At 47.6% G+C, this 22447-nt stretch overlaps 1 protein-coding gene and 1 long non-coding RNA gene across 4 annotated transcripts; both read left to right on the forward strand.

Moving 5' to 3' along the window:
- Positions 1 to 24: 24 nt before the first annotated feature.
- On the forward strand, positions 25 to 12075 carry LOC107213211. Of its 3 annotated transcripts, XR_004500018.1 has the most exons (4): positions 25 to 550; positions 3805 to 8121; positions 8205 to 8323; positions 9448 to 12075. It is a non-coding gene; the product is annotated as an uncharacterized LOC107213211 (long non-coding RNA). The 3 variants fall into 3 exon arrangements; XR_004500017.1 differs by having other exon boundaries at positions 3805 to 8323; positions 9445 to 12075; XR_004500016.1 differs by having other exon boundaries at positions 3805 to 8323.
- A 1057-nt stretch (positions 12076 to 13132) lies between these two features.
- ZFP64 (ZFP64 zinc finger protein) lies at positions 13133 to 20862 on the forward strand. Its single transcript, XM_015647324.1, has 6 exons — positions 13133 to 13187; positions 14121 to 14360; positions 15807 to 15974; positions 16296 to 16358; positions 16817 to 17068; positions 18919 to 20862. Exons 1-6 carry the CDS (start codon positions 13136 to 13138, stop codon positions 20199 to 20201), a joined length of 2058 nt encoding a protein of 685 aa, XP_015502810.1. The 5' UTR covers positions 13133 to 13135; the 3' UTR covers positions 20202 to 20862.
- Positions 20863 to 22447: the final 1585 nt, after the last annotated feature.

Consider the following 22447-nt stretch of genomic DNA (forward strand, 5'->3'; position numbering starts at 1 on the left):
CCTTCCCTTCCCTTCCCTTCCCTTCCCTTCCCTTCCCTTCCCCAACTTTAAAAGTTATCAGGTTATTTTTTCTTTCCATGGAGGGTCCCAGACCCCAGGACAGCAGCGCTGGATGGGGATTCAGGAGGTTTGGGAATGTTTTATTCCCACAGCTGCTCTGGGAATTCTATTCCAGGGTTTCCCCACCCTCACAGGGAATAATTTCTTCCTAATCTCTGAAACCAGCCTTTCCTCTGGCAGTTTGAAGCCATTCCCCCTTGTCTATCACTCTCTCCATGTTCTTTCAGGCTCCCTTCAGGTACTGGAAGGGACAATTTGGTGACCCCAGAGCCTCTTGCAGCAGCTTTGGCCCCCCTGCAGTTCACTCCCCGCTGAGGGAGGAAAGCTGCCCATTTTCCATGGTTTAATGACAGGACAGCTGGATGTGGGGATGATGGCAAGGTGCTCAGCCACGATGCTCACAGGTGACACAACATCCACAGCACTCTCCTGGAACCTCAGCACGGAGAGCCACAGCTCTGCCCTCCCCAGCACGGATTGATCATCACAGGTAACTGGAAAATGTCTGATCTGTAACCAAAAATGTGACAGGGCTTCAAGGCCAGGAGAACTCACAGACATTCCCAAGCAAAGAGATCTTGCTCCTGGTTTCCAGAGGAGGCTGCAGAGCAGGCACTGTGGGTTTAATCTGTGTAAATGGTGTGGAACACTCAGGAGACACAGCTGATAAATGCTCGTTCTGCCTAAATCTGCAGGACATTTACAGCATGAAGATCTGCACAAATATCGCAGATATTCCCAAATTTTATGTGGAAAATTGCCTGCAATTATGCTTGGAAATGTCTCTTACTTAATCTAGGCAGGGTGTCCTGCCACTTCAGCGGGGGAGAGAGAACAGGGACTGCAGTGACACTCAAAAAGAACCAATTTTTAACAATTTTCAGCAAAATCTTTGGGTGCACTTTAATCTCAGGGCTATCTTACCTGGCTGTACTCATCATTTCAGCTGCCCTGAATCCGAGAGTTTCACAGCCAAATGCACAGCTAACGTGATGAGTGTGTGAGGATGTCATTTACAAAGACATTGGGGGATTCAAACCACCACATTTGCAAATCTGGAGATTTTTAAAAGCTGATTCCCAGACTGCTGTGTCAAAGCCAGAGGTTCAAAACCACAGTGGTTAAAAGGAAGATAATAAACTGCTCACTACTTGACCTTAACTACAATGAAGAGGGGAAAAAATCAGTGTTAATCTTGCTACACAAACCTTAATCTATTTTGTTTTTTGCTTAGCTTTCCTTTTTTCAGCATCTGTATAATTTTATAGATAAGATATGCAAGGGTTTACGTTTATTATCTGTACATATGAGCAGCCCAAATTGCTAATTCATCCTTAATTTTTTTGGTTCAAGTTACACACTGGGTGTTATTTTAACATAAGGCTTTTTTGTAATGTAATGATATTTAATTTGCATTAGCACAAGTGACATACAATAGATCATGCTATTATCATGATTGATATCAGATGAACTGGCATAAATTCAACGTTATAAATTGAGCCTATAAATGAAACTCTGATTTTACAGGAATTACTGGAGTAGAAAGGCTAAGGACCCTCAAGTCAACCTTCCTCAAACCCACTCTTTAGAGCTTTATATATTTTATGCCCGCAATAAATGCTTTTGTGAAAGCCCATAACCTGCAAAAAAATATTAAAAAAAGTCATTGGAAGTCTATTAATTATAATAATCCCATCCAAAAAGCTGTGAGGGCTTATTTTTGTGACATCACTCTTTGATTTCTTACTGCCTTAAATTATCCCTTTGTTGGCTGGGTGAGGGTAACAGTCATACTTTTGTCATTAAATATAAGGAGTTTTAAAGCCTGATCCACCCCAGCTCTAATTGATATTGCTTTCATTTGGCAGATAGTGACCTGATTTATAATTTAAATATGCATCATTATATGCACCTCTTCTGTATAATGAAAAAGTGAAGTTACTCTCATCTTCTCCTGCAATGTTAACATCAAGGAACAGTATCTTCCTTTTTTCCCCTTTTATACTTAGAGCCTAATTGAAAACTGTTCATTGAATTTCAACATGATAGAAAAGTCTTTTTATCTCTCAATTTGTCCATTAGCTATTATAATTGAAGTATCTGCTCCACGGCTGAATTGATATTGTTCTTGTTTAAATTCGGGATTTCTCTAAATCTTCTATGAGGCAGCAACTCCAAAAAAAAAAAAAATATAAAAAAATGTGGGTTAGGAGAAATCAGTGAGCAATGCTGCCTAAGTGGGACAGCAGCCCAGCACTCCACACGTGCAGAGCTCCACAAAGGAGGAACCACGGGATTTTCCTGGAGAACGTGTTGCATAATAATCTCACCAGCATGACCAGAAGGTTTGCTAATTGCCACATCTGTTTAACAGCTGTCAGATGTTTGCCATATGCTGCCATCAATATTACAGCAGAGTACATTACAGGGAGTTTTATTGTGTTCCACTGTTATTTATTTGCCACAGACATTACCACAGCCAGTGACGTCTGTTGATGTTAGATCACTAATTATATTTTAAAAGCTGCGTGCAAAATCCCGGGGTTTCAGCCTCCTCAGCCCCCAATTTCTGATGATGTCACTGAGAACATTTCCCCTGCACATCTCTGAGCTGCTTTATAAATCTCTATCTCTTCTCATGGTAAATAATTCTTCTGCAAAATAACTTATTTATGTTGTTTTTGAAAGATGTTTCTAAGCCCACGTTATGTTTTAATGGTGATGCTTGTAAAAACTCAAACTTCCTTTCCAAAACCCGCTTCGTTCCGTGGTTTGTTTCATCAGGGCACAGGTCAGGGATGGAGGACAATTCAGCTTTGCAGCTCAGAAGGTCGATACCCCAATTCTGCCCCCAGCCCTGCCACTGACTCATCCCATGCCCTCGATTCTTGGTGTGAGCCTGATCTTCCAATCTGTGAGAAATCCCTGCTGTGCCCTCAGAGCCGCGTTCTGGGCGAAGTGTGGGGTGAGCAGCACCTTCCAAACCATCAATCTGCCTGGCTCTTGCTGCTCTTTTAAACGTTCTTGCAGGGATTTTTGACACAACTCTTTTCAAGTTACTTTTTTGTCACCAAGGCAGGGAAAGAGGAAGCAGAGATTGACAATGTGCAGACGAGGCAAAATCTGCATGATGTGATTTAATGTGAGTTGATAGGTGTCACTGATCTCTATTATAAATAGACTGTGTGAATTCCATATGATGTATTATTTATCTATTGTAGATGCCTTTTTGTTTCATTAATAAACCTGGAAATCAGACGTATACATTTCCAATGATGAGATTTTGGCAATACAAGGCATTGTGACATTTGTCTGCAATTGCTCAATTATTTTGATGATTTTCTTCTTCTTTCTCTATAAATGATTAATGCTTGAGATGTTTGTTCAAGAGTCTCCTGATTTTAGCTCATTTGTCCAGCAGAGTTCTTTTTTCCTCCTCTAATTAGGGAAGATTATTGCAGTGTAAGGACTCCCAGTGTGACCTGAATTCCAGTTCCTGGGAGATGCTGCACAGGAACACATGGCAGAGTCCCCTGCCTGAGGTCTGGGGGTCTGGGACACCCAGAAAATCTCACATTCACAATGAGGCTTCATTTAAATCTGCCTCAGAGCAGAAACTCCTCTGCCGTTATTCTACCTACACTTGAAAACATTTCCACGGTATTTCTGTGCCTGAGAAAGTTCAGAAAACGCTTTGCTGTTTACTCAGATAGGAAAGGACTTGAATTCTTCTCGTTTCTGCAGAGAACAACAAGCAGCAGCTGGTGCCTTCCACTCGTGCTCCCAGAAGAAGCACAAAGACACCTTTGGAGACACTACAGGACAAAGAATTGGGAAGAAAAGGTAAAGCTGGGGGCTGTTCCAGGAGCCCAAGTGTCACAGCTGGGCTCCCTGGGATGGGTGAGGACGGGGGGTCCCTGGAGGAGGGAAGAGGGGCTGGCAGCTCAGGCTGCACGTGCCTGCAGAGCAGGAGGTGCTCAACTCCCACCAGGAATCCAGTGCCTTGCCCGAACGCCTCCATCACTAATCTAAAATTTGTCTGCCTTCTGCATTTGATCTCCTCATTTTCCTCTTCTATGCCTTTTTAATGCTGTTTGTAGCCTTTTCAATTATGTGATTTCCTTATCTGTGTACCATGGAGAATACTGTACAAGGCTTTATAAACAGCTCCTAAGTTTATCTGCCTGTCATTTGCTTTTCATTATGCGAGATAACAATCTTCCTCATATCTTATAAGAAGATAGAATGTGATTGTTTTGAAATGGGGAGGGGGGAAAAAGTCTACTCTGCATTATCCTCAGCCCCGTAGCGTTTGGAACGTCACCAGTGTCAGCACAATCGCCAACATTTTTCCTTGCTGTGGTCCAGGAAGAATTATCTCCGTAGTTTTTTTGTGCTTGCTGCTATCTCCTCTTTTTCTCCATTTTAGACACAGAGAGGTTCTTATCTGGAGCGTGGTTCTGCAGCTACAGATTTGCCTAAATTCAGTGTGATGGCTCCAAACCCTTTGGTGGAGCTCGTGCACCGAGGGGAAGGGTGAGAGGCAATTGTCAGCAGCTCGCTGGATTAAATACGGACAGATATTATTCATGTCATTTGACAGTTCCTGACTTTCAGCTGTATAATGACAGAGCAACAGTAGGAATTCCAGCAGCCCAGCTTCTGTCTTACTTCAAGATAAGCTTATCAAGCGTAGCCTGAATCCATCCAGCTCCTCAGCAGATCAGAACTCGTGTCAGGCTGAACGGCCCTGCCGATTCCTGCCTCCTCCCCTGCTCTGATTTTTCCCATCTCACGCTGCCTTGCAGGGTTTTTAGCAGAGCCTGTGCCTTGCCTGTGCTCAGCTCCTTGTCCAGGAGCCTCCTGGTGCCCCTGAGTGCCCCAGGAACAGGAACAGGGAAGGAAGGGACCGGGTGATGGTCAGCCCCGGTGGGGTTTGCTCTCTTCATCCATTCCTTGGTCTACAAAGAGCAGCTGCTTTGTTTGGCTTCTTAAGGTGAAAAAGCCAGCCTGAGGTTTCTGCTGTGCTTTTATCCCAGGGGTTCAGAGGGATCTCTGAACAATGCAGGAATCACAGCTGTCCCTGCACTCTCAGCAATGCTTTAGGGCTCAGAATTCACCAGGTGTCCGTGCTGGAATTTCCACGTTCCCTTGTGTGCCCCCCACATTACAGCACTTTCCAAACTTGTGGGATCTGCTGTCAGGGGGGAACTGTGGGCTCAGAGAACTTTTGCCAGGTGAATGTTCAATTTAAGGAAAAAAAAGGAAAAAAAGCAAAGTTGTGAAAAGGAAATTGAGCGGGTTTGATCATACAGGATTTGATCAGCCAGAGTTTGATTTACAGGAGCTGGAAACTCCTCCAGGCTGGGATTACCATTCTGGTTCTGCCTGTACAATGAAGAGCATAAAACATATAAAAATGTACAGATGTTGGCACTGGCTGTGGCCACAGGCCCTGTCCTGTCCCCAGCCAGCCCCTGTCCCCTCGCCACTGTGCCCTGTGCCCCCTCCACCAGGGGACACCAAGGAAAGTCAATCACTCCAGACATCTCCAGAATATTTTCAAATCATTTGTGCTTATTGAATCATTGTTGACTTGTTTTTTCTATTCTGAATGTGGTCATTTTTTGAGGAGCAGCAAACAAAAGTGATCATTACCAGAAAAAAGGAAGATATGGAGGTTTTGCAGTTTCTTATCAGTGAGAAACTCTTTGCTGCTTGACTTTTCCCTGGAATACATTGGTAGAAACAGGAGTTCATGTTTCAGAATTAAATGCACGCCTCAACAGCTCGGTTTATGCACTCATAATTACAATTAGAAACAATGTAATTGGGAATAGAACTTCTTTTTTTTTGTCTGAGTGCACAAAATGAGTTGTGAAGAAAATTCCTTTTAAGCCGTGCTTTCTCCCTCACAATTTAGGAACATTTAAGCTTCATCTCCAACATACATTGGGAAATTAGGGGCTAATTAAGTCCATATGGGGCAGTACTGGGGTGAGAGACCCCTGGGTCCCTCCTGAAATTCCCTTTGGCACAGCAAAGCCCCAAACGCCGGCACACGACAGGACACAAACCCACCCCGTGCGACGGCTCCCCGTAAATATTTTAATTCCTTTAGAACAGAAAAGCCAAGCTTTCAATGGAAATGCAGATGGGGAGAGTGGCACGGGGTAATTGAGAATGGGCTGCCCTGCCAGGCGGGGTTAATGGGCAGTGCCCTGCAGAAATCCGGCTCCTGCGAATCCTTGAAATGTCAGAGCAGAACAAAACAAGACGCTGATCCAGGTCCTTGTGGTGTTAAGTGGAGGCTGCAGGGCAGCTCTGAACCCAAACGCATAATTTGTAGACACAGGATGTCATTTACGATTGCTTACCTCTCATTAAAACTAATCAGAGCGGCTTTCTGGCAAAAATTGATTTTTAATTGGAAAAGTTACATCTGTGAACCTGTTTCCCCCTGAAAAGCTGGGAGCTGATGGACACAACGTCCTTGTTTGCTGAGAGCTTCAAGAGCTCTGAATGACCTTTTTTTCCTTCAGATGTTGGCCAAAATTAGCATTTAAAATATTTGTTTGTATGCTTTGCGGGATGATTTTAGCCAGAAAAGTTATTTTCCATTAAGAAACAAACCAGACTCGGGGGATGTTTTCTCTTGGCAGCTTGGGAAGCACACGGATGCTGGGATGCAAACAGGAGGCCAGGACCTTGCACTGGCTTCCACATTTCTCAGGTACTTTTCACCAGGACTGTCACTGGCAGCACAAGGTGCAGCAATGTCACTTTTAATTAAAACCTTTTGTTTTACCTGCACACAGAAGAGCTGCAGCATCCACAGCACGGGCCAGGCCAGGGCTGAGGGATGGAAAAGGAGACATGGGCACTGGGGAGCCCACACAAAGCTGCTTTGTGCCATGAATCCCAGAAAATGCTGCTCACTTCTCCCTGGATGTGCTCTGGGCTGGTGGCCAGGTGGGGATCGGGCACAGGATGGGCTGGGAGGGCTTTTCCAGCCCAGATGATTCTGGCAGACAGCGGTGGGCTCTGGTTCTTCTGGCATTTCCATGTGATGGAGCAGAGGAACACAAACCCCTCCACAAAGAGCTGAAATTCCCATGAACCTGACGGGTATCCTGAGCCCTCAGTGCAATCCTGCAGGAGAACAGGGATCACCTTCCCCCAGGGCTGGAATGGGACCTGGTGAGGGCTCTCCCCTCCCCGAGGAGCCCTTTTGGGGTGATTATCCCAGGATATCGGGGCTGGTGGGTTTAATTGGCTCCATTTCATCCATCCCGGCTGAGCCGAGTGAGAATTCCCTTGGAAGCTGGAGGGTTCTGTCACAGCCCAGCCAGCCCTGGCTGTTCCCAGCCCTTCCACCCAAACCCAGCCAGGAACCTCACAAAATTCCAGGGAGCAGGGAGCGTTTCCAGGGCTGTGCTGGAGGTGGGAATGTCCCCATGGGGATGAGGACCTGGAATCTCCAGGTTTGCTCCAACCTGGCACTGCCAGCTCCCCTCTCTTCCCTTCCCAAAACACAGGTAAACCCTCACCTCCAAGGAGGGTGAGGTTGTTAATTAGATAACAACACCCAGGTTCTTTTAAACTGCTAAGCTTGGTGTGCAACAAGGGTTTATTTCTTTGTTTTGCTGAGATATTTTTTCCCAGAAATATCCTTGCAGGATGCTCCTCTGATTTTCCCGAGGATTTTCTGAAGACCCCAGGTAACAGAACTATTACCTGGAGTCACCTTTTTAATATCCAGGCAGGAGACACAAAGCACCTCTGGAGTTTCAACTCCTTTGGTGTTCTGCTCAACACAGCTGAGCAAGAATTTATGCTGGCACCGAAGTTCTCAGAGCTCGGCTGCGCTATTTAAAACAGAATTTCATCCTAATGAGCCTAAAATAAAACAATGTGTGGAAGGAGATTTCTCAGTATCCTCAGTTGGATCAGGGGCTCGGGAGGAGGAGGAGGAGGAAGCTCCAAATCCGACCGAAGAGCACCCTCTCCTGGAGCTCTCCCGGCAGGAGCTGCTGCCCAGCCCGGCTCCGCAGGGACAAGGTAAAGCAGCTCTGGAGAATCCTTCCCGTTCCATTTCCCATGGAAAACACAGATTATATTCACCCGCTTCTGTTTTTCTCTAGGTTTTCTATTAATTCGTGAAAAATTACCAGAAGTGGGGGCTCAGTTTGCTGCAAAAGGAGGTGTTAGTTATGAAAGGTTCATTTGCAGCACGGTTTTGTGGTTACTGAAGATCTTTCAGGTGGGTCACTCAGCAAATCAGGGTTAAGCATTTTCTGTATCCAACAGATGCTTCATTTTGATCTATTTCCAAGATTATCATAAAAAGATACTTTTCTTTCCCCTATAGAAAAAATAGCTTGTGGAGATACATTTTATTTTTTTACTGCTGTATGAGAAAATCTCTTTTATGTATTTGATATTTTGCCTTCTTCAGGAAGATGCTCAGATTTGGTGGTGAAGTTTTCAATGCACATTTAAAATCGGCTCTCCATGAATACTCTGGCACATTCTCTGGTATTCACAGATGAATGAATTTTTACAGGATTCCTGGAAAGCAAACACATCTGACCACGGGCAATATTAGCCTGATAAAGATTTAATTGTAAAATGACAACGAGCAGCAGTTGAAGTTCAGACAGTATTTCCCTGGCTGTCATTTCTGCGTGCAGACATTATTCTAATAGCAAATCCTCTCATCTTTGTTACCCTTTTCATGATCTTTTCAGTGCCTGAAAAAATCAAATACCAATATCTTGTGACACGAACACAAAGCAGAAGCCTTTTTTTCAGAAGGATTATATTTTTATATGTATATATGATACACACATTTTTTTTTAGTGGGTGACAGAGTTCATGAATAGCAGCATTGAGTTGTGATACCAAACCAAAATCCATTATTATTATTGTTGTTGTTGTTATTATTATTATTATTATTATTATTATTATTACTATTTCACACCAGGACTGGCCAAGCTAAATACCTACTAACTAAGGACAAGTAAATTGGATTTTTTTAGCTGGAATATCCCAGGATGCTCTCTACAAGAGCAGTGTGTTCACAAAGCTGAAACTGATTTCTGATGAAGAACATGTGCAGTCACACTATCTCTCTGTGCCATATCTGAGTAAATTAAAACCTGCACACAATGAAAGTGTCTCCTACACTTTGTCCATCATTCTAACAATACCAAATGCCATCTACAGTAGCATAAATAGAGATTTAACTCCTGCTCACCTGAATAATCCCACTAAACTCAGCCCAGGACTTTCCCTCCTGTAGCTCCAGTGGTGTGGGATGTGGTATTTAATGACTGATGGATAATTATGGAGTACAAAAGGAATTCTCTTTCCATCTCCCAGCAGTTCATTTAGCTGAGGGAACCCTGTCAGAAGCTGGAGAGGGTTGCTGTACCAGCCAAGCCATGAGAAATGCTCCTGTCACTGGCCAGTGAAGCCCCCCTGTCTCTGAGCCCAGAAAGGTTTTTGTGGCACTGACAGGCACAGCTTGTCCTGCAGCCTTCCAGAAGCTTCTTCCAGAAGCACAGACCTCCTGAAGGACAGCAAGATTTACAGAGCAAAACTGCAGGCAGAAGATTATTTTTTGTAAGCTTGGGAGTGCATGGATTAATAAATCCTGGATGTCCCAGCTCTCAGGAATTCCATTTTGTCTAAATTTCAGTTTTGTTTTCTCTTTCCCCTCCCCAGTAGAGCTGAACCTGGGAACAGCATCACTCACTGGCTCGTTAGTTTGATGAAGTGGCATAAGTGACTCCAGCTCCCGAGGGTACTCCCAGCTCCAGAACATTTACACATCCCAAGGGAATTCTGAAAAACACCACCAAGTCTTTAGGTACTGAATCACAGGCAACTATTTTGAATCTTTAATTTTTTTTTTCTATATTCTTTTCTATGAGGATGTCAGAACTAAAATATGGAATATGCTTTTCCCACTTGGTTCTTATTACTTGTAAAGCATTCAAAAGCTTCCAGAATAAAATTACCTCTATGCCCTGCCAGGGAGCAGGCAGAGCTCCACGGAGTATCAAGGGAGTCCCTCTGCTGGTGTTGCTTTCCATTTTTAACCCAAATATAATCATAAAAATGACTAAATGTGAGGCTGGAGCTGCACAGCCTTAGATTCAGCGTTTATTTGTTATCATGTTCATCCCAGTGGAGTTTTACTGTATTTTTATATTTATACCAAAAAAAGTGCTGAAATATATTCCATAAATTAAGGAGTTCATTTTCAGGTGTGACATATTCATCATCACCATCACCATCATCATCATCATGTGAGTTTGTTTTAAAACTTTGCTCAGACGAGAGCAGCCAATTTGCATTTAGGGGGAAAAAAAATATTTGAGAGAGAAATGCAAAGAGAGAAGAGGTGCAGGAAGCTGAATTCAACCCTGAAGTAACAGCCCTTACTCTTTTATCCCAACTGCACATTTTCCATGGGGGGAAAGGCACTGAGGCACATTTAACCCCATAAACACCTGACATTTCCCCTGGGTGGATTCGGGTCTGAGTCCTGACAGTGAAGTATTCAACAACTCAACAAAAATACATTTCTGTTTTGTTCCAGTATTCGTTTCAGGCTTAATCACAGTTGTCAATGTGCTATTGCAGTGAATAACATTTTCATATTGAGTTATTTTACAGCTCCTACAGCAGTAAGGAATATCTTAGGGTACCAACTGATTGTTTTGGCTTTATTTATTGTACAGGAAAGCAATGACATTGAAAATATTGTATAAACAGAAAATACACTGAACAGCAAAATCCCTACCCTCCTTTATGAATTGAAATGACATTATTTTAAAACATTAAAAAAAAAAAATCATAATTATATGTTCTCAACACAGAGACAAATTACCTATTATTTTAACATAATTAATTTGAGCTCAGAGCATTTATGTTGCTGTGTGTGTCATTATCCATCAAAATGCTAAAAATTGGAGGTTGAATCTTAAAGTTTTTCCTCCAAATCTGTCATTTGTTTGTCTCCACCTTCAGTACCTGGAAGTTTTAATTACAGTTGACATTTCAGTTCGTTGTCTGTCCCCTAGGCCACATTTCCAACCTCGCTTGTGATGATCATGTACTGGGGCCTTCAAGAGAGAGCTCTCCCTCTTGAGTGACCTCAGGCTTGTAACCAAGTTTCTGTTCTTTCCCTCTGATAGGGATGTTTTGAGGCTTTTTTTTGCATTGGTATATCCTGATCATTTATTTGTTTATACTGCTGATAAATGTATTTTTCTCTCATAAACACACCCTCCTCCATCTGCTGTGACAGGCAAGGGGAACAATGAATGGTGTATTTCAAGGGTCAGGGCCTGTTTTCCTGGCTGGCTGAACAGGTACCTCTCTTCCCAGAACCTGGACTGGCTTGGGCTGGGTTTTCTCTGTGCTCAGGGTGGGATCTGCTGCTCCTGTGAGGGCAACAGGAGATGGATGGAAGCTCAAGTCCACCCATTTCTTGTTGTCCTGTCTCCAGGAGAGCACTGAGGCCACAGCTGTCCAAACTGTGCCCGGGAACATCTGTCTCCGAGGCTCTGATGAGCTCTGACTTTTTTATGCCTCTGATTTCTTTTTTCCCTTGTCTCTCATGATTGACATTTGTCTGTTCTGGGCCTTGTTTGCTTGCACTGCACTTGTGGGGAGCCCGGAGCAGTGCAGTGTTTTCATGTCAGCCGGGTTAAGGGTGAGGAACATTACACATGCACACTGATTTATGCCTCAGAGGCTGCAAATCGTGTCAAGTGTGATCTCAGCACAGCTCTGCTCCATGACTCAAGCACTCGGTGCAGTGTTACACTCTCAGACATCAATCCTCAGCCAGGCGAGGGAGAACTCCTCCAGAGCATCCATAAAGTCCTGGGCTGGGAGAGTTGTTAGTTATTCATGAGATAATAATGGTGTTTGCGATGTTCATGCCAAAGCCAGAATCCCATAATCACTGAGGCTGGAAAAGACCTCCAAGCTGTGCCCATCCCCTCCCTGTCCCCAGCCCTGAGTGCCACCTCCAGCCCTTCCTGGGACACCTCCAGGGATGGGCACTCCAAACCTCCCTGGGCAGCCCCTGCCAAGGCCTGACTGCCCTTTCCAGCAACAAATTCCTCCTGATGTACAACCTCAGCCTCCCCTGGCACGATTTTTATCCCAGTCCTTCCATAATTCTGCTCTGCAGGGCTATGTCAGGAGCTCCTGTGGACAGCTGTGGGTCTGAAAGCTGCTGTTCTCCCAAAGGCACAGCCATTACCAAAATGCAGGAATCCCTATGAGAAGCATTAATTTGACCCCTCATCTCCCTGAAGGAAAAGGAGGCTGAGAATTCCCAGCAGAGCCACATTAGCAGCGTGCTGGGAACTCCCAGAGGTGGGAAGCACCAGAGCAGCCCAGGACAGAGCCCTTCCCTCCCCGAGGCCTCCAGCCTTTGGCAGCTCAGGGAGCTGAGCGGGGCAGTTTGTGAGCACTTTCTGCAGGAAGGAAGGATGGAAGTGGTGCAGGGAATTCCTCTTTGCGATGCCACAGCGGCTCAGCCCACCTAAATCTTCTGGATGTTAATTTAACACATTCCGTTAGCACTGTTCGACTAATAACGCAGCAAGGAACGCACCGGGAACACCGGGGGTGAAGGCTGGAGGTGCGGGCAGGGCTCTGGGCCCGGGCAGGGCTCTGGGGCCGGGCAGGGTTCGGGGTTCGGGCCGGGGGCCGGGCACGGCTCTGGGGTTCGGGCCGGGGGCCGGGCAGGGTTCGGGGTTCAGGCCGGGGGCCGGGCAGGGTGCGGGGTTCAGCCGCTCCGCTGCCTCGGGGCGCTGCCTGCCCGGGGCCGCTGACGGCCGGCACCGCCGCAGCCTCGCGGCCGCCACTGAGCATGCTCGGCTCCCGCACATCCGCCGGCGCCCGGCGGCCGAGCAGCGGCAGCGGAGCCGGTGCCGGTGCCGGGGCCGGCGGGCTCGGCCCGCGCAGGACACCGAACCCGGCAGGCGGACGGCAGCCCCGCTGATCGAGGCAGGCGGGCAGAAACCGTGGCGGCGGCGGGGCCGCCATGAACCGCGGCGGGGCGGGGGCGGCGCCCGCCTTCCCCGGCCCCGTGCAGTGTAAGTGCTGCGCCATGCGCGCTCCGGGGCCCGCGCCGCGCCAGCGCGGGGGAGCCGGGGCCTGCCCGGGCCCCGAAACCTGAGTAGCGCATGAAACGGGCGGGAGCGGAGCCCGGGAACCTGGCTGGGGGGCGGGGGGGAACCCGGGAACCTGCGTGAGCGCCGCGGGCGCCGGGCGGGCGGGGCCGGACAGCGGCCAGAGGGCACCGGGCACCGGTCAATGCCCCATTACAGCGGCCAGAGGGCACCGGGCACCGGTCAGTGCGGCCGGACAGCGGCCAGAGGGCACCGGGCACCGGTCAGTGCCCCATTACAGCGGCCAGAGGGTACCGGGCACCGGTCAGTGCCGCCGGACAGCGGCNGCCGGACAGCGGCCAGAGGGCACCGGGCACCGGTCAGTGCCCCATTACAGCGGCCAGAGGGTACCGGGCACCGGTCAGTGCCGCCGGACAGCGGCCAGAGGGCACCGGGCACCTGTCAGTGCCCCATTACAGCGGCCAGAGGGTACCGGGCACCGGTCAGTGCCCCATTACAGCGGCCAGAGGGCACCGGGCACCGGTCAGTGCCCCATTACAGCGGCCAGAGGGCACCGGGCACCGGTCAGTGCCGCCGGACAGCGGCCAGGGGGCACCGGGCGGTGCTCCGTGGGTCCTGGGTGATGGTCCGTGTGTGCCCGGTAGCGGTCCGTGGATCCTGGGGCATTGCCCACGCTCCGTGGGCGCTGGATGGGTCCGTGTGTCCCCCGAGGCTCCGTGCGGCGATGCCGCAGTCACTGGGCGAGTGCCCCCGCGGCACCCGGAGCCCTCTGGGGATGCATGCCCCTGTCCCGCAGTGTCCCCGCAGCTCCGGGCAGCAGGATGTCCCTGTGCCACCCGGAGCAGTGTCACCCATCACCATCCCCCGGGCCGAGCTGACCGCGCCGTGTCCCCGCAGTCCCCGGCAGCACCACGGTGCTGGTGGAGCTGACACCCGACATCCACATCTGCGGCATCTGCAAGCAGCAGTTCAACAACCTGGACGCCTTCGTGGGGCACAAGCAGAGCGGCTGCCAGCTCACCAGTGCCACGGCCGGCGCCACCAGCACCGTCCAGTTCGTGTCCGAGGAGACCGTGCCGAGCACACAGGCTCAGAGCACGAGCAGAACCATCGCCTCCGAGACACAAACCATTACAGGTACCCAAACCTTCCTTCACAGGTACCCAAACCATCACAGGTACCCAACCATCACTGGTACCCAAACCTTCCTTCACAGGGACCCAAACCTTCCTTCACAGGGACCCAAACCTTCCTTCACAGGTACCCAAACCATCACAGGTACCCAAACCATCACAGGTACCCAAACCATCGCAGGTACCCAAACCATCACAGGTACCCAAACCTCCTCAGGTACCCAAACCATCACTGGTACCCAAACCATCATAGGTACCCAGCCATCACAGGCACTGCCATGTCACCTGCCAGGTGCCAGCCTCTGTCCCTGTGTCCCCATCACCCAGCTGAAATAGCTGTTTTCACATCAGCTGTCATGGAACCAAGGAAATGAAATAGTGCTGAACAGCCTTCTTGGGTTTGTTATAACAATAGTTGCTTAATTTGCTAATTGAGATACAAGTTCTCTCAGAGAATTGCTCAATCTATTGTGTTATGGAACCAGCTTGTGCAAATTAATTAAAACTGTCGATACTTATAAAAAATACTGAAATTACTATGCATTTTAATTTTTTTTGAGAGTACTCTAGATGGAAAACAGACCCAGAATTGCTGTCAGGCACCCATCCAGACCTTTTTATGTGAGAACACTGCATTCCCTAACATTGCTCCCACAACTAATTGGCAGGAAAAATATTACTCAAAATTTCTGCCTGTATGAAGACTCGAGTGAGGTCCCGATCCTGGAGACATTTAAATAAAATTAGGATTTTGTTCCGTGTGTGAAGGTTTGCCCTTCTATATTTAGTGTTGTTTTATTTTGGTGTGGGACTTCACTAAACCCCGAGTTATTTGACTCTAATTTGGATAGACAGGTTAAGGCAGGGAATCTGGAAGAGCAGTGAAACAAACTGAATTCAGGGCCCACTTCCAGGAATTTTTGTATTATAATCCCTCAACTCACTGTGGGTTTTGGGTGAGTCATTTTTCTGCTTCATATTTACTCATCTTTAAAATGAGGACAGTTCTATCCATTTGCCCTTTTGGGCTATAGTGTTGTTTAATTGATTTAAAAGCTGCTACTTTGGCTGAGATATTTTCACCTGTTATTCTTGTGAGTAACAGCTAAAAACAGTGGAGTTGAAAGAGGCTGAACTTTTTTAACAATTACAAAAATAATTTGTGGACAACATTTGCCTTATAAATCATGATATTTTTTTCTCATTTGGGCTATAACACAAACAGAGTTGAAAAACAAATGTATCTTTATTTGGTATTTGGAAGAGAAAAACATTTTTCCTTTCCTCCTCCCCCAGGTAAATAGGAACCCAGGAACAGTAATGTTGCTGGGAAAAAAAAAAAAAAAAACAAAAACAGACTAGAGAATTCATTAAATTAGACAATAATTAGATTTTCCTTTTATCTGATTAGAGAAGATAATGCTCTCACATGAAGTTTTTGTGTGTTTAGTTTCTGCCCCAGAGTTTGTTTTTGAGCATGGCTACCAAACCTACCTGCCCAGCGAGAGCACAGAGCCTCCAGCTGCTGCTGTGGTCTCTACACCCCCAAAAGCAAGGTCCAAGAAATCCTCCTCCTCCTCCTCACTGCCACTGAAGAAACTCAGCTGTCTGTACCCAGGTGAGATGAGCATTGTACCTGCTGCCTTTTCATTTTAACGTGGAGAGCTTTCCTGTGGTGACACACAGGAGATCTGACCCTGCAGCAGTGCTGGAATGAGTTGCCTCTAAGGGGAAGCATTTGAAAACTCAAGTTCACAGGTGAGCTGGTCACTGTTTGAAGTAGATGTGAGTGAACAAGATGAGGAATTAATTTTCTGTTTTCAGTGGATTTTAAAGAAAACACTGTTGAAAATAAACATGTACAGATTATGGTAATGTATTTTTATTATTTTTTCTAGATTTTCCTTGAATTTAATGATGTTTATCTTATTGTTTTCAGGTTGCCAGTTCAAGACTTCCTATGGTATGAAGGATTTGGAACGTCATCGGCGAACACACACAGGTTTATGTTCCTATATTTTCTTCTGGCTTGGTGTCCTCCTTTCAGCTTTTTCACAAAAGCCATTTTCCTGTGAAGTAATGTCACTATGGACAGGGTGTAGACATGTCTGTACCTTGTAGTGTTGTCCTCCTCTTGGGGACATGCCCTGCTCCGGGTACAGCTGTGACACTGGAGCACGGGAGGTTGATTTGAGGCACGGTGCAACTCCTGAGTGCTGCGAGTGCACACGCCTGCTTTGCTCTTTATATTAAAGCAATTCCATGATTTTAGCTCCCAGTTTTGGAGCTGCACAGGGAGAAGGCTCCAAAGGCTCTGCTGTTTGTTGCAGCTACGCCTGCAGCCTCGTGCCCAGCTCCTACAAACGCGTCCCTTTCCTGGTCAGGGTTCAGTCCGTGCTCTCTGCTGTAGCACCGCTTCCTCCCCGTGCCAGCCCCTGAGTGTGAGTGCTGCTGTTGCAGGAGACAAGCCCCACAAGTGCGAGGTGTGCAGCAAATGCTTCAGCCGCAAGGACAAGCTGAAGATGCACATGCGCTCGCACACGGGCGTGAAGCCCTACAAGTGCAAGCACTGCGAGTACGCGGCGGCCGACAGCAGCAGCCTCAACAAGCACCAGCGCATCCACTCCAACGAGCGCCCCTTCAAGTGCCAGATCTGCCCCTACGCCAGCCGCAACTCCAGCCAGCTCACCGTGCACCTGCGCTCGCACACAGGTGGGGTCGTGCTCACATCCACACCTCTAGGGGTTGGAGGGTCACAGAGGTGGTTTTAGGTCATGGACAGGTATCCAGATTCCCAAAAGGGATGATTGGAGTTCCCAGGGAGCGCCCCTTCAAGCACCAGATCTGCCCCTACGCCAGCTCAGCTCCAGTCTGAGCTCACACAGGTGGCATTTTACTCACATCCACAGCTGTATGAGCTGGAGGGTCACAGAGGTGGTTTTAGGTCATGGACGGGTATCCAGATAGCCAAAAGGGATGATTGGAGTTCCCAGGGAGCGCCCCTTCAAGCACCAGATCTGCCCCTACACCAGCTCAGCTCCAGGCAGCTCACCGTGCACCTGCTCTCACAACACGGGTGGGGCTGTGCCCTCCTCACCTGGGCAGGTGAGCCCTGAGTGAGCACACCGGTATTTCCAGCAGAATTCAATTTCTGTGCCATTCAATATTCCAGTAGCTGGGAAGGGATTTTAGGCTGACCTTTCTTTTTTGGCATTTCTCATGTTAAGCAATTGAATTATGCTAAAACTCAAGCTTTAGTTTTGTTGTTTCTTCTATTTCTCCAAAATTAATATTTTTCTTTTCTTGTAAAAGGTCTTTCATTTGCTGAAAAGAGGCACAAGAATTTTGAAAGTAGTCATTTCATCCTTGTTAGGTTAGAAAGTGTCATGCACACACCCAATTTTAGAAGAGAAGTAGGACTGGGATGTAGAATGTATTGCTTACTGAATTAAATTAATAATCCTCTCGAAGGTGAGTGTAATCCCCATTGCTCAGAGCGAGGTCATCTTCATAGAATTACTTGTTGAACTAGTCACTAAACATCAGCTTCCTGTTAATTTGAATGAAATTACTCTTAGAATTAATAATCCTATGGTCAGACACAAGTTTTTATCTAAATCCTGGCAGTGTCAGTTAGGGATGGGCAGAAATGGAAAGAAATACAGAGTAGGCCACTCTTTAAACAAACAAAACCAGCATTTGCTATACTATTTTTCATATATTTTGCTGCCCTTTATATGAAAATTAAGTCATTGAAATATGAACTGTGCCTTCATCAGCAAAGCAGATAAAAATTCAGTAGCTGAGTGTGCAGCTGAGGCTGTAAAATAAACTAGATGAACAAACAGTGTATCTTCATTAATAAAGTCTGTTTAATCCAGACAGTACACCATGTATCTCAATTATTAAACAGATACAGGGATTAGCACAGTAGGCCACAACTTGATTTGAAAAATATGTAGCTAAACCTATGACATATGTAGCTGGGTAAGCAAATTATGCAAAATTATACAGCTCTCACAAACTCTATAAAATATTAACTTCTAAAATAAATCAGCCATTTGCAGTTTGATTATTAAAGAGGATAAATGCTTGTTGAACTAAATACACTTTCTTTTTCCTCCTCTCTCCAAGAGTGTCATAGAACCTAAAACCACAATTCTTGCACTTGTTCAAAACAATGCCTACCTACAGACATCAGGCTCAGGTATTTTAGAGAGCTGTATTTTTAGATTAAAGAAAGAAAAGGGACTCGTTATTTAGTTAAGTTGCTAAGTGTGCTTTGGATTTGTTTTTTAATGGCTTTAGAACAGACTGCCTGGGATTGATTAGGAATTAGCACAGCTCCACCTTAACGTGGTCGTGGATATTGTGACACCAGCCCAGAAATGCAGAAAATGCCAAATAATGGTTTTAGATCCAAGTGTGTCAGACCAGGTGATAATCCCGTGTCACGAAATTTCTCTTGGCTCTGAGAGCGCCTCGTGGGTTCAGGACGAGGCAGCTGAACGGGATCCATCCCAGCAGCGTGTGCTGGTGTCACCTGTGCCTTCTGTTGGCAGGAGATGCCCCTTTCCAGTGCCAGATGTGCCCCGCCAAGTTCAAGATCAACTCGGACCTGAAGCGGCACCTGCGGGTGCACTCGGGGGAGAAGCCCTACAAGTGCGAGTTCTGCGAGGTGCGCTGCGCCATGAAGGGCAACCTGAAATCCCACGTGCGCATCAAGCACAGCATGGAGAACACCCTCAAGTGCCCCGAGTGCGACTTCCAGTGCGGCAACAAGACCAGCCTGCGGCAGCACATCCGCAGCCACCAGCCCGAGCAGCCCGTGAAGTGCTCCGAGTGCAGCTACTCGTGCTCCAGCAAGGCGGCCCTGAAGGTGCACGAGCGCATCCACGGCAAGGAGCGGCCCTTCAAGTGCGAGTTCTGCAGCTTCGACACCAAGCAGCGCAGCAACCTCACCACCCACGTCCGCAAGGCCCACGGCGACAAGGCCAAGGGCAAGAGGCACTCGCTGGACAAGAAGGAAGGGGAGAGGCCGAAGCAGGGCGGCTCCAGGCAAGTAGCCAAGCTGGACGCCAAGAAGGCCTTTAAGTGCGACCTGTGTGACGCGTCCTTCGTGCGGGAGGATTCTCTGCGCAGCCACAAGAAGCAGCACAGCCTGTACGGCGCCAAGAACGGCGAGCTGGCTGTGCTGCAGCTGCAGGTGGATCCCGGCCGCCAGCCCGGCGCCCCCATCGCCGTCAGTCACCTCCAGGTGCCTCTTCAGGCCGCTCAGGTGTCCCCGTACAACGAGGGGAGAGTCAAGATCATCGTGGGCCACCAGGTGCCTCAGGCCAACAGCGTGGTGCAGGCGGCCTCGGTGAACGTGGTGCCCCCGGCGCTGCTGGGCGCGGGGCAGGAGGAGGTGCTGGGCAGCGGCCGCCTGCAGCTGCTGGGCCAGGTCAGCGTGCTGGCCCCGGCCGCGGGGGCCGCGGGGGCTGCGGGGCCGGGGGCAGAGCCGGCCGTGCTGCTGGGTGGCCACGAGCAGGGCGAGGGCAGCGCTCTGCACCAGGCCCTGCTGCCTGCCGCCGCCCCCGAGCCACCCCCGGGACAGGCCTTCATCGCCAGCTCCGCCATCAGCTGCTCCGACCTGGAGGGGCTCAACGCCCTCATCCAGGAGGGAGCCACCGAGGTGACCGTGGTCAGTGACGGGGGACAGAGCATCACCGTGTCCACGGCTGCTCCTCCTCCTCCCATCTTCTCGTCCTCCTCCCACAGCGAGGGCCCCAAGCAGACCTATTCCATCATCCAGAGCGGGGCACACACGGCCCTGCTGTGTCCCGCAGACTCCATCCCCGATTAGGCACGGGATGCTCTGGACACACCGTTCTCTCCTGGTGCACTGCTGAGCCTGGGGAATGCACAGGACACGACTGAGTGCAGGATTTGTCCTCCAGAGCCAAATACCTTCCACTTCCATGCCGTGTTTGTCTGTACACTGTACATCTTGTGTGTGTGAGGAGGGAGTGTTTGTATTTCTGTGCCTCCGTTGCAATCGGTCTCTGCTCCTTGGAAAATCCAAGCAGCTGTCACCAGTGTCCCCAGGCAGTGACATCCCCGAGCATGGCTCTTGTGCTGTTCTGCCTGAAGTCCTCACCTTGTGCTGAATTGTTTGGTGCACACACAAGAGAATTTCTGAGCCGTTCTGGAGGCTGGATAAGTGAGGTGTCAGTCCTGTGCTGTGTGTGCCCTGGGAGCCCTAAGGGAGCCCTGCTGGCTCTGCTCCAGCCCAGGTGAGCTCCGAGGGGCTGTGCTCAGTGCCTGCAGAAATTGGTAGCACCTGGCACTTGAGATGTTTGTGCAGAGACCAGGTGGTTGTTTTTAGAAAGCAAAAGAATGTTGTCCCTCTCTCAGTAGTAACTAACTTTGTTTAGCAACAACACAAATCATCTCTGGCACGGTGGTGGCTGTCAGAGGTGCCTGTGAATTTAAAACAACTGGAAATATATTTTTTACAAACACTATTTACCTTCTGTTTTTATTTTCATGCTGCCTGTTGGGAGTTCCATGGGTGGTAAAAGTGCACTACAGTTTGGGTCTTCTTTTCACATTAAAGATTGATTTTAATTTAAAATTTAAAAAAAATCTTCTAATCTAAGGTCTGTCACTCCAGCAGAAATTCAGGTTGGATCACAAGGAGATGGTAATTAATTAAATTTATAATAATATTATAAATATTTATATAGTTATAATAAATATTTAATTTTATACTTTAAATATATACATATATTAAAATAATTAAATGGTAAATATTATAATATATTCATTTTATTAATTTTATATTTATTTTATTAATTGTTAGTGTAATATATTAAATTTTATATAAAGATTTATTTAAAATATTATATTTATATATATATATATAATATATAATTTATAATTTTTTATGGACATTTCTCTGATGAAAGAATTCCAGGCTGTATTTTAAACAGCGGAATTGCCCATGCAAAGGTACCACAAGCTAAAAGCAATGAATTTCCCCATCCTCGGCTCCCAGTGTCATCCATAGGTGGTGCCAGAGGCCCAGGGAAGCTTTGGAGTGTGCTCTGCCTCCTGGATGATCCTTCCTGTTTAACACTTCCCTGTAAAAACATTTCAAAATCCAGTTTTTTAAGATGATTACAAAAGCTCGGCTGTAAAAATCTCACTGTCACCTTAAAGAAGAAGCTGCAGATATAAAGAAATGCCCGAAGTTTTCTGCAAGAGGCAGATCTGTGGCCAAAACATCACCTCACAATTCATGTTAAATTGATAATATTTTGCTCCCTGTTAATTAATTTTACCTGTTGGTGGTTCCCAGCTGTAGAACTGTCGGGCACCACCAGAATGATAAAACCCAAGGGATTTTGGCAGAGCTGCTGGTTTGAATAATTGAGTTTAATAACAGAGTTTATGTGTGCTGGCCTGGCCAGGAGTCACCTGCAGTCCAGTGCCACAGCTCCGTTATCTGCAGCTGCTCAGAAAGCCTCGAGAACCTTCTCGAGTAGGAAACCAGCAGATCTGGCATGTTGCCAAGCCTCACCTTGGTGCTGGGCCTCCCAGATAAACAGGAAAGATAACAGGATGGTGTGAATGAACACACAGGGCTCGCTGCACCTTCCACCTTGTTCTGCTGATTGCACCATGCCAGCGATCTAGAGCCTTCTTCCTCCCCTGAGACAAGCAGCAGCTGATAACCAAGGCTCACACAGGGCAATTTCTTCTCTGTTTGCCCTTCCAGTATTCTGGCTTGGTTTCTGGGTATGGCAGTGATGGTCTGTGTGTTTTGGAGCTGGCAGGAGCAGGTTGTTTTAATCTCTTCATACATTCTTCATGTTATCAGCAGAGCCATGCCAGGAGGAGCCTGCTAATTCAGAACAAGTGTCTCTTGCAGGGCTCTCCTGCTCTTGAGCACATGGTAAATAAATGTTCTGCCATAGCCTCAGAGCTCTGCAGCAAGCTGGCTCTTTTCAGCACAAAATATCGGGATGGATTTTTGTTCCTGTTACCTGGACATCCCCAGGCTGCCCTGGTAAGTGCTGGGCCCAGGAGCAGAGCTCAGTGGTTCCA

The sequence above is a fragment of the Parus major genome, chromosome 20 (assembly GCF_001522545.3).
Source record: "Parus major isolate Abel chromosome 20, Parus_major1.1, whole genome shotgun sequence".
NCBI classification, from domain to species: Eukaryota; Metazoa; Chordata; class Aves; order Passeriformes; family Paridae; genus Parus; species Parus major.